This window comes from Pezoporus occidentalis, unplaced genomic scaffold (genome assembly GCF_034315485.1).
Source record: "Pezoporus occidentalis ecotype Australia unplaced genomic scaffold, CSIRO_AGI_Poc_V1 ctg178, whole genome shotgun sequence".
NCBI lineage: Eukaryota > Metazoa > Chordata > Aves > Psittaciformes > Psittacidae > Pezoporus > Pezoporus occidentalis.
In genome coordinates, this window is record NW_026913618.1 from 1298841 (window position 1) to 1313824 (window position 14984).

At 54.8% G+C, this 14984-nt stretch overlaps 2 protein-coding genes across 2 annotated transcripts in view; both read right to left on the reverse strand.

The window, feature by feature from the left end:
• TSC2 (TSC complex subunit 2) overlaps positions 1–9791 on the reverse strand; it is an 81467-nt gene extending 71676 nt beyond the window's left edge. Inside the window, exon 1 of the mRNA XM_062614802.1 lies at positions 9788–9791. The gene's annotated coding sequence lies outside the window, so the exon portion shown is untranslated. The remainder of the gene's footprint in view (positions 1–9787) is intronic.
• On the reverse strand, positions 6539–8637 carry NPW (neuropeptide W). Its single transcript, XM_062614834.1, has 2 exons — positions 8018–8637; positions 6539–6833 (listed from the first exon to the last, which is right to left on the reverse strand). The coding sequence occupies exons 1-2, from the start codon at positions 8634–8636 to the stop codon at positions 6820–6822; spliced, it is 633 nt and encodes a 210-aa protein (XP_062470818.1). The 5' UTR covers position 8637; the 3' UTR covers positions 6539–6819.
• Positions 9792–14984: the final 5193 nt, after the last annotated feature.

Genomic DNA, 14984 nt, shown 5'->3' on the forward strand with positions numbered 1-14984 from the left:
CCCGGGTCAGAGCAGCTCCCCCCTGACACGGGACCATGGAGGGGAAGCTGTGGGGAGCAGGGCCTGGAGCAGAAGCTGTGAATGCATCCAGAGGTCATCCTGAGCTGATGGGATGCACTGGGATCCCCTGGTCCAGAGCAGGGAGGATGGAGCCCAGCAGCTCCTCTGCCCACCCAGCCCCAGCCTGTGACCACAGTGAGATGCAGAGGTCCTGGTGGGATGTCTCCACTGAGCTGGCCAGACTGGCACGCGCTGGAGCTCATGGGCTGATGCATTCCATAGGTTGACATGAATGAGCTCCAAAATGCTCTGTGTCCCACCGAGCCCCGGACCGGGGATGGTGCTCACCAATGGGCAGCTCTGCTGGCCCAGTCCCAGACTTTCGTGTCAGGGAAAGGCTACTGCTTCATCCCGGGTGCCCATGGGAGAGGCTGTCCAGGTTTCACCTGGAATGAGCTTGTTTGGCTGAAACCATCTTCACCCTTCTGCATTCCTGGTCTTCATTTCCTTGAAATCTTTTACAAGGAGGAAATGACCCAGATCAGTTCTCACAGCGCTGGGCACCGCGTTCCTCTCTCACAGGTTCCTCACCCTCCTCTGGTATTTCTCCTCCTCAGCTGCTTTCCTACCAGGTCTTTACAGAGCTGAAGCAAACACAGCTTGAGGTGGCAAAGAAAAGACTCCAGAAGTGAATATTGATTCACCTAATTTGTTGTCTGCTGAATAAAAAGACTTCACTGCAGTCAGATGTAAAATCACTCTTCAAAGGAATGATGCTTGAAACTAAAAGATGCTTGGTGGTGTGTCTTAGAGGAAAAGAATGGCATTATTCCCCTCCAGCAACCCTGCCCACCCTCATTCCCATAGGGAATGTGCTGCTTGGGTGCTGCATCCCAGGAGAGAAGGACGACACCGGCTGCCTTTGTGCCCAGGCCCCTTTGCCACAGAAGCTCCGATGCCAGCCCAAGATCCTGGGTGACACCGGAGGAAACCGGAGAGATGGGAAGCTCGGGGCCTGTTTTATTGCTGTAGAACACAAGTGCTCCCTTGAGCCTCTTTGTGGAGTCCCGGAGCCTTTTATCGCGCTGGAGGAGCGCGAGTAATTGATTTTTCCACTCAATGACCAGAGCAAAGCCCGGGCGGGGGGGAGGAGGAGGGGTTGTGTCAAGTTGGTTTCAACAAAAAAACCCTTTTCTCTTTATTCAATGCAATAAAAACAATGGGGGAGAAAATCTTTTGGGTGGTCGGAATATTTTAACCCTTTGGAATGTCTTTTGAAATGGCAAAATGAGAAAAGGGAGAAAAGAGCGTTTCAAAAAGGTGAAAATGGGCCGGTTTTCATTGGAGCACAGGCATTTGTTCAAGTGTGGCAGGGATTTATGCATTTTTTTTCCAACTTCAGTGTCCCTAAAAGGCATTTTTCCCCCCAGAAAACATCTATGCCTCCTAGAGGAATACAGGAGGGTCAGATACCAAGTGTTATGTGCCTGGCAAGAGGACATAACCCAGTGGAAATGCCCAAGCATCCCTGTCTACATCCAAGGGCACCCCAGCCTTCACTCCCAAGGGCATCAGGACCCCAGACCGAGCCCCACCCTCAGGTCCCCTCCTGCAGGGACATGTGTGGGACTGGGGAGACCCCGACTCAGCTGCTGGTCTCACACTCGGGGAGCCTAAACCGGAGCGTTTATTCCCTGAACCCCCTATTTTGGGAGCTGTGCTGTGCCCTCAGCTTGGGCACAGGGACCCAGGTCTTCCTCCACCCCAAGGCAGAAGGTGGCCAAGGTCTCCTGTGATGTGGAGCCTGGCTGTGACCAGTTCAGTGATCCCCAGCTCCGTGGTGGAAAGCCAGGTATGGAGCAGGGAGCGGATAAACAGCAGCCAAACGCGCTGCTGGGGAGGAGGAGGAGGCTGAGCGGGAGGAAGAGCATCTCCCACGGCTGAGGTGGAAACGGTGTCTCACGAAAGCCGAAGGGAGGAGTGTCCGGCTGTGCCTTTTCCTTGCCCTCCCTTTGGCGGAGCTCCCATCCCCAAGCAGGACAACACCAAGGCAGCAGCCTGTATCCCGGCAAGGGAGAAAGGGAGAAGCCACCAGATCTGCCCCTGAGAACATGCTGAAAACGTGTCTCCTCTTTGGCAGATGATGGCCCAAAGGAAAAAGCTCTCCTTTCTTTGGTACCTTCGTCGCTGGGGGTGTCTGATGGTCCCCACAGGAAGCTGCTGCTCCTGCAGCAATTAGCTCTGACCACTAATAATGAGGTCTTGGGCTTTCCACCTGCATGGATGTGGCCGAGTTCATCCCTCCCTCATTTCACCATCACCCAGCATGGGGCTGCCGGGTGCTGCGAGCGGCAGCTCACATGGAGCAGGGAAAGGCCAATGATTTATCTGTGCTGCCAGAGAAACGGGGAATGAGAGGAGAGCTCATAAAAAGCAGCGTCTCATTTTCTCCGAGCCTCTGTGTGTGGCACTATTGAGCTGTAAAGGTTTTCCAGGTTAGATTTCTGGGGGTGGAAGGGGAACTGATCATTAGGAGCATTAACTGTACTCTCTGTGGCTTGTGAAAGTCCAGAAAGTTCAGTTTGGCTGCTGAGAGCTGGGACATCCCTCTTGCAGAACCTGCCAGGTCCCTTCTTGTTTGCAAGCAGATGCAGTGCTATAGGTACCGAGCTGGAGGGGACCTGAGCTCTCCCACATCCATGGCTAAGTGTGGAAGCAATGATGCTGCTCCCACATCCCGGTGCTGTGCAAACCACCCTGCTCTGCACCCACCATGTCCCCACAGCATGGGCACCCCACACTGACCTCCATTCTCCCCTGGAAGAGCTGAAATGGCTCTGGCAGCTATGGGAAAACCACATGGATACGGGACTGCAGAGGGATTTGCTGCTGGAGAGGCTGGTGCTGGCACAGCCCATTTCCTGAGCCGGATGCCAGCCGGTGGCAGTGCCACTGTGCCTGCCGCAGCAAGGACACGGATGTCAGAGAAGCAGGGAGCCCTCCGGCTGGCTCTGGGGTGCCCTGTCCCTGGGAGCACCCATTCTCCAAGGACCCCTTCCCAGCAGCACCCATCCCTGGGCGAGGCTGATGGCAGAGCATGTCTGCGGAAGTGCCATCGTGGCAGAAGGGACCTCCCCAGGCAGGAATGCACCCTTGAGGTCCCTGCCAGCACCCAGCCTGCCACGCTGCTCCACAGCCACCTCCTGCCCTGCCAGAAGAGCAGCAGAGCGATGCCCCAGACGTGGGAGCCCCAGGGTGGTGATGGCCCGAGTGAGGAGCAGAAGCACATCAAGAGGGTTTTGCAGGGCTGGAGGTGGATGGAGATGGGAAACCTCCTCTTCCAGCCCAGTCACAGCAGCGCAAGGGGCTCATGGGTGGGAGTGGAGGACCCACGAAGGGTCCCAACCCAGTGTTTCCCCTCAGGCACCCCAGGCACAGCCCCGGGCTGCGCAGCCAGGAGATCTGTGTCTGTGTCTCTAAGCCACTGTCACCTTATCAGCACCCTGGACATCTTGGAAGCAGGCAACACAGCCCGCACAGAGATACCATTATCTCCTGTTCTCTGCAGCTCCTGCCCCTTATCTCCAGCTTCCCTCAATTCCCCTGGGTGGTGTCAGTGTGAAGCTGTGGACAGCTCGGCGGGACAGGATGAGACCCTCAGCACTGGGTCCTGCAGCCTGGGGTTCTGCACCAGGACTATCCAGGGTACCCAGCTCTGCCCAAGGGTTCTCCATTCCCAGCCACCGCTGCACCCAACAGGAGCCACTCAACCTATCCCAGCTCAGCCCCGGCATCCCGCATCCCAGCGGGGCGAGGAACAGCTCCTGGGCAGAGCCGCAGAGGAGGAAATTCCTTGGGGAGTTTTCTTCCTCCGGGTACACGCAGGGGCCCTGCGGTCATTGTGTGTGCTCATGGACCAGCCCCTGTGTGAGCTCAGCCCAGCTCCCCCGGGGCTGCCGGTTCCTGCCCTCCCCAAAGCCCCCTGTCCTGGTGTGCCCGGTGGATGCTGCTGCTCCCTTGGGAGAGGCTGGGGAGCTGGGAAGGAAAGGGAGCTGCCCTGGGCTTGGGCCGGGTTGGGGTGGGACGTCTTCCTGCCGACGCAGCCCCTGGGATTCCTCTTGCACTAGAACAAACTGCATCTCCGGGCACGGCAGGCTGGGTGATGGCGCACTCCATCCAGGAAAGCTTCCCTGTGCCAGCCAGCCCCGGCTCCAGAGAGCAGAGCTGGGTCTGCAGAGATCCCACGGGGCACCTCAGGGATGGACCTGGACCAGCAGCTGGATCCAGGTCCAAACCCCACGTATGCTGTGCTAGGACCCAGAGCCCAGGAGCAGCCCCATTCCTGGGCTGCCCTAATCCTGAGATGGAGCAGCAGGACAGGCTTTAGCTCTGAGCTTCCATCCCCTCCCAGGCCTGTGGTCTTGGCTGGGGCTCTGCAGACAAAGGGGCTCCCATGGGAGCAGTTCCCTGCTCTGCAAGGGCACAGGGATGGAGGCATGGTGGCCTGGCTCATCCTCACCCCTGCTGCAGCTCCCCAGCGCTCTTCATCCCCTGCCATCAGTGTGGCCGCAGGATGGAATGGCAAAGTCACTCACTCCTGGCACTCCCTGCACCCTGCCCAGCCCTCCACAGCCTCAGGGACCTGGTGGGACGTGGTAGGAGGGAAGGGGTGATGTGTCCCACTGTCATCTGGTGGCTTCTGAGAGCTGCCATGTCTCCCAAAGCCCAAAGAGGTGCTGGGAATCAACCTCCTTCGCTGCAGTTATCCCCCCACAAAGCTGCTCCATGGGGATCAGGGAGCACCAGGGCCAGGATCCTAACATGGTGCTGTGGTTCTCCGCCTGTCCATGCTCCCCTAAATGCTTTTGTCCCCGCTCTTTGCTCCTGGCTGCAAACACAGCCTATGGTGGGCAGAGACCAGCATCCTCCCCAAGAACCCCTGAGGCTGCTTTTTATCTTGGAGCATCCATGGGGTCCCCATGGTCCAAGTTGTGGGTCTGGGCATGCAGCTAAAGAGCGAGAGGGGCAGGAGGCAGACTGTGGGAAAGTCAGCATCTCCCCCAGGAGCTCTCTTTTAGAAGGGATAAGATGAACATCCATCAGGGATTGTTGGGTCCTGCCAAGGCAGCAGGGATCATTAACCACCACCCTAAGCTTTCCTCCTTATGGGGCTTGTTGATCCCCAGGGAAAGCCCAGACCTCTCTGGAGAGCTGGGAGTACAGAGGAAATCATCTTACAACCCCACTGGGGAGTCAGCTCATGCTCCTCAACAGCAACAGGAAACATTATTTTACAAGGTGAGAAGTGAAGGGCTTGTGGTTAACTGAGTGTCTGGCTGCCTTGCCCCAGTAATTGCACATAGAAGCATCTCTTTCCAACAGATGAGGGTGAAAGTGCACACTTGAGCCTCATCTCTCATCACATCACCCTTCATCCCCCTCACTTTACCTTTTCTACCTCATTTATCACTTACCTCCATCAGGAAGGGCACTTTGCCTCAGGGGCCACTCCACAGGCTCATTGGCACTGGGACAGGTACAGCCCCGCTCAAGTGCAGCTGCCTAATGGGTTACTGGCAATCGCGGCTCATTTGACCCATCCAAGCACCGCACTGATGAAGAGCAGAAATTAGAAAACCATGGAGGGGGGGGAAGGAGAGAGGCCATGGAGTAAAAAACAGTTGGGAATCAGTTGGGAGAGAATGCTCTTTCACATGTTATAGCACCTGAAATACACCCTGAGACCTGGTGGGGGGTGATGCAGGGGGCAGCAGCAGGCAGGGCTCAGTGTGCACCCCACTTCCTAATGAGCACTATGAGGGGCTTTCCTTTCAGATCCAAACCAAAGGCAGCACAAACCCCACTCTCCCAGCTCCACGGTCAGCCACAGGGGCTTGGCAGGAGCAGGCAGCTCATACAAAAAGGGTGGAAACATCTCTTTTTGCCAGATTTCCTGCAAACTCTGCCAGCGCCGGCGGGTGAGAGCTCAGCAATTCACAGGAGCTGGGCTCAGCCCCTCCAAGCCTCAGTTTCCCTTTGGGCTCAGATCCCACCCGCTCCAGCGCCATGGGCTCCTGCCTGGCCCTGATGCTTCTGCCTGCTTTAATGGGGAATAACATTTATTTTTCATCAGTGGAGATGTTACATTCTAAGCAGGCAAATAAAGAACTGGAGCAGCAAGAACTCCCAGAGCTGTTGTGCAGCCCAGTCCAGGAAAGAGTCTAACTCTGTCATCTTAATTGACACTTGGCCTGGCAGGAACTCCCATACGGGCAGTAAAAGGGATTTACTGTAAAGCTGCAGAAGAAACTGTGTCAAGGAGTTAAATCATGTCAGAAAAATCTGGGAGTGACCCGTCTGCTGAAGTGTCTGCACCAGGTTTTGCTTTGAGAAACCCCACAACACAAGAGCACAAGGAAGGCAAAGTTTCCTTTGATCGATTCTCATTTAATGAGGGCAGGTTCCTAGGAAGCAAAGGGACATGGTTGTGTCAGACTGAAACCAGCTAGGCCAGAAAGCTAAAAAAAATCAACAAAAATAAACTCTGTTCCCTGTTTATTTCTCCCCAAGTCCAGAGCATGGGTTGACCTGAAAACAACATGAATTTACCACTGCATCTGGGCAGCAGCCATGAAAAACCAGGGTTGGTTTGGAATGCAATTGTCTGTATGGTGTCAGAGAGGTCAGAGTACCAGGACATCCACCAGTGAGACTCTTCCCCACCAGGCAGGGTGAGCAGTTTCCACCTCAGGCAGTTGATGCTCCTCTGGTGCTTGCAGCATCTCAGCTGAGCCCCTTCAGCGGATCAGAGCCGTGTCTTCAAGGGGGAGAAGCTGGAAGAGAAGAGGGGATGGGTTATTTTGGAGCCTCACCTGAGCATCCAACTGTGCACCATTGCCCTCCCCAAGTGGGACCATGATTCTGCTCTGTACAGTGCTTAAACCAGTGCTGCATCCATGATATTCATCCAGTATTCTCTTCCATGGGCTCAGATCCAACCTGTGGTGACTGCAACCACGCAGATGAAACCCATGCAGACACCTAAATACAGGGCTTGGAGGATCCCGTGGGAACTAGGCTGTGAAATCAAGGGGTGTATGCATGGATGCATGTCTAGAGCCTCAGAGTGGTACCCGGGATGCTCTGCCGGCACACAGCCAGGCAATGGAACTGGTGCAGATGTAACACAGGGCTGAGCTTCCCTGTATGGGCTGTCCCAGAAAGATCCTAATCCCAGATTTCCTCCAGCAAATGAAGGAATGAGGAATAGAGCTACATGCTTCAGGGGCTGATCCAACAGCTAAAAGCCTCCGTGGGTTTCAGCTGGATGTTGGCTCCAGCTTTACATAAAAGGCAAGAAACCGACTGTCTGGAGCCAGCTGCAAGCTGCCCCCGGAGCTCAGCTGAGCCCCGCAGGGAGCGGGGTGCTGGGGGCGGGTCACACTGGGAGCACCTCACATTGGGGCAGCCCAGCTCCGTGCTTGGAGCACCCCGAAACCCCCCTGCCTGCAGGATGGGAGACTGCAGCAAGGCTCCCTGAACCCCGTTAGCTGCTGAACACCCCGTTAGCTGCTGAACACAATCAAAGGTTCTGTGCACCCCCCGATATCCGCTGAACCCCCTCAAGGCTCCGTGCACCCCCATTTACTTGATGACCCCCTTCAAGGCTCCGTGCACACCCAGATACCTGGTGAACTCTCTCCATGGCTCTGTGCACCCCCAGTTACCTGTTAACCCCTCTCCAAGGCTCCATACACCCCATTACTCCCTCTAAGGTTCTGTGCTCCCCCCGTTAGCTGGTGAACCCCCTCCAAGCCTCTGCGCACCCCAACTTACGTGTTGAACCCCCTCCAAGGCTCCGTGCACCCCCGTTACCTGGTGAACCGCCCGCAGCACCCCGCGGTGCCGCAGCCGCACCGCCCCACGACGCCCGCACTCCGGGCAGTGGCTGCCCTCAAAAGCGACCTCCGCTGCCCGTCCCCGTCGCCCCCCGCCCGCCCGTCAGGACCGGGGTTACCTGAGCCTGGTGGAACCGGGGCGGGGGCCGGGCGGGGGCCGCCCCAGCCCCATCCCCGCCGGAGCAGGCGCTGCAGGAGGCGGCCGGGGCCGGGGCCGGGGCCGAGCGGCGGCGGGGCGGCCGGGGCGCTCTCCCCGTCGGGGCGGCCCGGGGGCAGCTGCGGGGCAGCGGCCGGTCCTGGGGGCCGTGGCGGGAGCTCGGCCGGCAGCTCCCGGCGCCAGAGGTACGGGGAGCGGCGGACGCCCATGAGCAGCCCCGAGGCGCGTCCCACCGTGTGGTACCGGGGGCTGGCGACGTGCTTGTACCAGGCGCCCGCCGGTGCCGCCGGGAGCATCAGCCCCAGCAGCACCAGGGCCCCCCAGGCACCCCCCGAGAGCTGCCCCCTCGCCATCCCGCCGGGCAGGGCGCACCCCGGCCCCGGGCGCCCCAGCGATCGCTGCCCCGCGCCCGTTCCCCGCCCGTTTATAACGGCCGTCGGGAGGGGCCCCCGCGGCTCCGCCCCGGCAGCCCCCGGCCCCCCGCACCTCCTACCTGCCGCCTCCTGCGGGCCCCCGCCTTCCCCTTGCAACCCTTCAGCATCCTCTCTACGGCCCCGAGCATGCCTCCAGTCCTCGAGCATCTCCCCCCCCCCCCGCAGCCCCGAGCATCCCCCCTCCATCCCTGAGCATCCACCCTGTAGCTCCGAGCATCCCCACTCTGTCCCTGAGCAGTCTTCCTGTGTCCCTGAGCATCCTCCCTGCATCCCTGAGCATGCCCCTGCAGCCCCGAGAATCCCCCCTGCAGCCCTGAGCATTCTTCCTGTATCCCTGAGCATCCCCCCACAGCTCCGAGCATCCACCCTGAAGCGCTGAGCATTTCCCCTGCATCCTTGAGCAGCCCCCCCACAGCACCAAGCATCCCCTCGAAGCCCTGAGCATCTCAAGCATCCTTGAGCATCCTCCTCACTGCCCAAGCAACCTCCCTGTGGTCCCCTTTGCAGCCTTGAGCGTACTTCCCATGACCCTCAACATCCCCCTGCAGCACTGAGTATCCCCCTGCACTTCACAGACCTCTCCACAGCCCAGCACCTGCCCCAGACCCTCAGGACCTGCTCAAAAGCAGCAGGATTTACTGCCAGAGGAAGAGATGTTCTAAACTGACTGCAAGTGAAGACCTTCAGAGGGTCCTGGATCCCTCCTTTAGGTAAGACTCACTGCCTAGAGAGGGACTGACTGACTGCAAGGCACAGGAATCGTAAGTAAGAACAAATTGAAGTGATTTTCAGCAAAATCCATCCCAAGTGCGGTCCCAGAGGGAGGTGGGTGATGGAGACTGAAGCCCTGCCTTGGTTACTTGCCTTGGTGCAGAGATTATGCTGGTGCTGGGAGGCAGAGGGTTTAGGGAGCATTGTGTCCCATGGCTCCTCTCCATCTTCCTGCCTCCCATCTCGCTCAGCTCTAACATCCCACCCGTGCTTCAGCTGCCCATGAACTTGCCTCTGTGCAGGGCAAAGTCACAAGTGTTTTGGAGGTGTAAAGTGATGGGAAGAGACAAGACACAGAGTCCGTGGTGGGGCTCAGACTCCAGCTGTGCTCATGCACAGCTCAGACCCCCGCTGTCGCTGGGATCACTGCTCACTCCTGGTCACTTCTCCATCGCAGTTTGAAGTGGCCACTGCCTGACTTCCACCCGAACAGCTACTTCAGCGAGTTGCTCCTGCTCTTCCAGGTCTTCTTTAGGAAAAAAAGATTACCAGAGATGAATCCCTGATTCCCATGGGACATTGGCCAATCTGTCTTCCTTTCACTGAAGCCTTCAATAGCCAGAGAAATGTCAGGACCTGGTATTCCCAGCCACTTCTGAGTGCATTTCTCCCTGTTGGTGTTATCTTAACCTGCTTCCCACCATCGAGCTCCCATGTCTTTCCAGCATCCAGCCAGCCCCCATCTTCTCCACGCAGCGATGCTTTCTCTACCAGCCCAGCTTTCACAGGTTGGTGCTTTGTGACCCTCTGCTGAGGTCTGGGACGTGTTTGGGTGTTCAAGCAGGAGACAGACCCACGCTGGGAACCCCTCGGTGTGCAAGAGCAGGTTCTCATCACCTTGGCCAAACAACAATCTCCTCCGACAGGAACCAGCTCCTTGGCCAGGCAGGGGCAGGGAGAGCAGGGCTAGGGGCTGTGGGGAGAAAGAGGAAAAGGCAAGTGCAGAGCAGCAATAAGACATGAGGAGGTGAAAGATGGTCAGTGCAGAGCCTCACAGTTTTCCTCTTCTAGGAAGGCCAGTAGCATGTGAAATTCCCAGTTGGCAGGAAGGGGTTCCCAGCTTTTTCCCGAGTGGAGTACTGGAAGTGAGTGCAGAGTATGGCTCATTTCTATTAATGAACCAGATCGACAGAATCCAACTCACCTGTGGCCCAGCTTCTTGGAAGCACCCAGGCTTACAGTAAGGATGAAGTCAGGTTCCCATCTCCCATCGAGCATATCACTGATGGGTGGCCTATTCATGTCACCCTTTGAGTGCTCTGGACATGCCAACAGCCTCACCACTCTCCTGTTCGATAGAGCCATTAATGAATGGCTTCAGTACAGCACGCTGACAGCATCACATCCCTCCCTGCCCACCCAACCCTGATCACAATGGGACACACTCTGCCAGGTTTGGGTCACTCGATAAAAACCATTATAATTCCTTCTCCTCCCAAGAGATGGATCAATTCTGAACGACCTGATTCTCAGTGTGCACAAGGCAGCAGAGGCTCCTTCCTGCCTCTGCCCCATCCCTGAGCAAACAGCAGATTTAGGAGCTGACATTTCACTGCACCAACGTGGGCTCAACCTTCCCACCCGGGAGTGGAAGATTTGCTCATTCCTAGAGATCTGCCTGAAGTGTCTTTTACGTGTATTTTTGGCATAAGTTGAATAACTTGTCATGCTGATAAAGTCTCCGGGAACTGAACTGAACTCTTTCCACCCAGTGAATGATTCCTGCCTACAGCCTGTTGTGTCTGCAAGGCTCTGGGAGATCCTTCAGGCTGATAGAGCAAAGCTCCGGATCTGTAGCAGGGAGCACGTTTCCTCTCCCAAGTACTTTTAAATACCTCCCAAATGAAGCAGCTGACAAGCAATTTGTCTTCTATTTATGTTCTAAGGAACTAAAATATGATTTTAGGATTCCTATTCCCATCACAGGAGCTGATGCTCCTACAAACATCACAGCACATCAGCAGACACACAGCACTGTGCTGCTCTGAGGTGGTCTCTGTGCCAGGATCTCCCCCGGAGGAGCAAAATCCTGGTTCTTCTTAGTAGATAAAAAGCTTTTGAATAGATCCTGGCTCCCACGGAAGTCTTCCACAGACTCCCATGAGATTGAGATTTCAGCCTTTTGTATCACTCCTCTAAGCTGCAGGTGCTTGGGGTCACCCAAGAAGGGTCCAGCTGATCTCAAGCCCTTTTGAAAGCCCCACTTTCATGTTTTCACTTTAATAAACACAACCATTAGCTCCAGCATCACATTTACCAACTACACGGACACCGAGCTGAGACTTTGCTCAGCTGCCCCAGTGCTCGGATGAATCCTTAATGATGTTATTCTATGTATGTCAAAGTGAAGGGGAGTGGGATGGTACCATAGGGCTGAAAGGAGTTAAGGTTTTCTTTTATTCTGGAACAAAAATCTTTTTCTAAGGGGCAGAATCTGCTGCTTGGGCTCTCTGAGAGGAACGTCCCTTTTCCTCACCACAGCTCTAAGCACAGATACCAGAGCATGAACCAGGCTTTCAGTCTGAAAAACTGCCAGAGACCCCATGGCTGGGGGTGAGAAGAACAAGCTGGAGGCATCACGTCTTAAATCCCTGCACTAATCCCAGCCTGGCTCTCTTAGAGCCCTCTCACCCGATTTAATGCCTGGAGTGCTCTCGCCTCCCACCACACACATTACTGCACCCATTCAGGATTTGTGGCTTTTGAGAATGATCTAAATGAATTTGATGTCCCAGAAAGAGGCACTTGAAAACTAAAGCGGGCTGGTTTAATGACAGCATTTCCCACATTTTGATGATAATGACTCTGGTGTTTATTGGAAGGTTTGAGACTCAGCCCAGCATGAAAACAAAGCAATTGCAGGGGCCAGCCCTGTGCTGGGGGCTCTGCAGGCCTGGGCACTAACACTGCTCTACAGAACACTTCTGGGCTATTTGGGCTCTACTGCATCTCCCTGTGGGAGTATGATGAGGGGATGGAGGCAACATCATTTTGAGTGAGGAGCCTCCTGCACTCTGGCACAGAGCCTGCCCTCTGCAAAGTCACACACGTCTGGTAATTGGGATCATCCTGTTTTTCAGGTTGGGAAATGGAGGCTTAGAGCATTCAAGCGAGGTGGCAAAGACCACACAAGGGAACGGCAGGGCTGGCAAATAACGGAGCCTCCTGTACCAAGGTTCTTCACCTGGGGACTCTGTCTGGCTTTGCCTCCCCATGCAAGATGCAGGTTTGTCTCAGAGAGACAGGGACAAACCAGCCAGAAGAGGCTTCATCTCCATGAAATCAGCTGGAGGCACAAAACTGGCCGAGGAGCTGAAGTTAGGGTTTGCAGCAGGGATGAGTTTTGTTGCTCATACCCTGCCAGGCAATGCCACACTCATAGAATCCCAGACTGGTTTGGGTTGGAAGGGACCTTAAAGCTCATCCAGCTCCAACCCCTGCCACGGGCAGGGACACCTTCCACTGGAGCAGCTTGCTCCAAGCCCCTGGGTCCAACCCAGCCTTGAATATTGCCAGGGATGGGGCAGCCACAGCTTCTCTGGGCACCCTGTGGCAGCACCTCAGCACCCTCACAGGGAAGAGCTTCTGCCTAAGAGCTCAGCTCAATCATCCTGAGCCAGAGCAAAGCCTAAAGCTGCTGCAGGCAGTTGTTTCAGATAAGGTGCAAAGCTCAGCCTCTGCACAACTTGGAACTGCAGATCAGATCTGAAGCGGTGGGTGTGATAAATACCCACCCAGCTGCAGAGGAGGTCAGCTGTCTGCATCCCTGCATGCCGAGTTTCTGCCGTTCACCCTTCACCGACTTTCCCAGCCTCACATCCCAGCCTCCTGCATTACTTGACAGGAGGGAGTGAAGTCTTAATGGCAAGAAGAAACCCCTGTTCCCACAGATGTGGCTGAGCAAAGCCTGACTCTTCCCAGCACCCAGCACACCCCTGAGCTTGCTGGTGAATCAGAGTGAGCGTGCTTTGCCAGGGAGAGGGGATGAGCCACTCCAGGAGCGGGATCCAACCAGTCTCAGTCCCTTGGGGACCACAGTGACAGCACCCCAGGCACATCGTCCCAGGAATAACAGCCTTTGCCATTTTCTTGCATCTAGAGTGTGTCCTCATGTAACAAATTGAGATTACGGAGTGATTCCTTTCACCAGTGATTCAGAACATGCTGATTAAATGCTGTTTCTTTGTTCCTTTGAAATAAGGGAACTGATACAAACAAATTACGATTTCCAACTGGGAGGAAAGACACACCTTGACTTCTTGAGAAAGCTGCTGCATACTTTGGTGGCTGTGAAGAGCAAGAGGAAACAAGAAGTGGTGTCTCCTAACGCTGCAGAGCTTATTAAAGTGCACTAAATTAATTCTTCTATTCCTAAGAAATGAACAATTCCTCACTATTTTTAGACTCTTGTACTATTTTAAGAGATTTCTTTCCAGGGTCCAGTCACATGGAAGTTAAACAGCACGCAGAGAAGTCTCCAAAGGATAATAAACTATCTCAAATTACTCTGCTAATGGAACAAAGAGCACTGTAAATGTCACACATGATATAACAAGAGCAGTAGAAACCTTTACTTGAAACAATGGATCCATTAGAGCTAAGTTAAAAACCCACCCCAGACTTAGGATACTTTTGCACAGTTTCATGCAGTCAAAGGAACTTGTTTGTTCACCCGAATCCTGAGCTCCCAACATGCATCCGGGTTACTAATCACACACACTCTCAAGGCATCGATCATTTAGGATCTCAAAGGCCTTTACAGCCCATAATGAAAGCCCACTGCACCCAGCTGAGTCAGTGGAATTATTTCTGCTTAAAACCAGAGTACAGAGAGGGAATAACTGAATCATTGACTGGAGTCCAAAACTGACCCAAGGTACCAGCCCAGGTTCTCTGCCCCGCTCACCACACTCCACATGGGTCCTCACCTACCCAAGCTTAATGAAGCTATCCATCACCTCAGGAGCTACAGGCACAATCCTTCACTTCTTACATGACTCATCAACTTGACAACCTGACTCTGATGGGGTTACCTGGGAGAAAGGATGAACTGTCAGGAACCATTGCATTGCCCATCCGTCCAGACCTGTGTTCTGCCTATTCTGCCTCCAACAGGTTGGCGGAGTATTGAGAGTCTCTAAATACCTCAAAAGCTGAAGCAATGTCATCACAGAGTGATTTGGACATGACATAACTCCACCAAAGACTCATGATGAAAAAATCCTGATGATGTGGTGTGACAGCGTTGCCTTAGAAAAGCAAAGAGGAGAATGTGAAATGCAGGTGAAGGAGCAGGGAGAGAAGATGCCATCAGATGTGTCTCCAGTGCAAGCAGATGTCTCAGCCCCCTCCCAGTCCATGATTCAGTCTTTCTCCTAGAAGTAATTTACAATAGAAAGCGAGCTAATCCCCAGCTGTATGAAGTGCAGGGTATATTTGGCTCCCATCTGAAGCGTGTTTACTGTAAGGAGGAAGAGTTGTGAGATGCATCTTGTCTTTGACAGCTCTGAGATCTCTTATCCCAATCTCACATAGCCCCCAAGTGCTTTTCTATTTTCTTGAGATGTAATTAGGTGAGGGTATATAGTACACACAATTATACATGTGTAAGGTAACTGGGGTAGAGGGCTCTAAGGCATGGAGATGAGAACAAAATCTGTCTTCAAGCAAAGCTGCACAGGTGGAGTATGTTTTGCTTGGCATGAACACTTTGCCAGATTAAGA

Excerpts from the sequence above, each read along its gene's own strand:
- NPW (XM_062614834.1), bottom strand. The coding sequence starts at position 8,636 with ATGCTCGAGGACTGGAGGCATGCTCGGGGCCGTAGAGAGGATGCTGAA.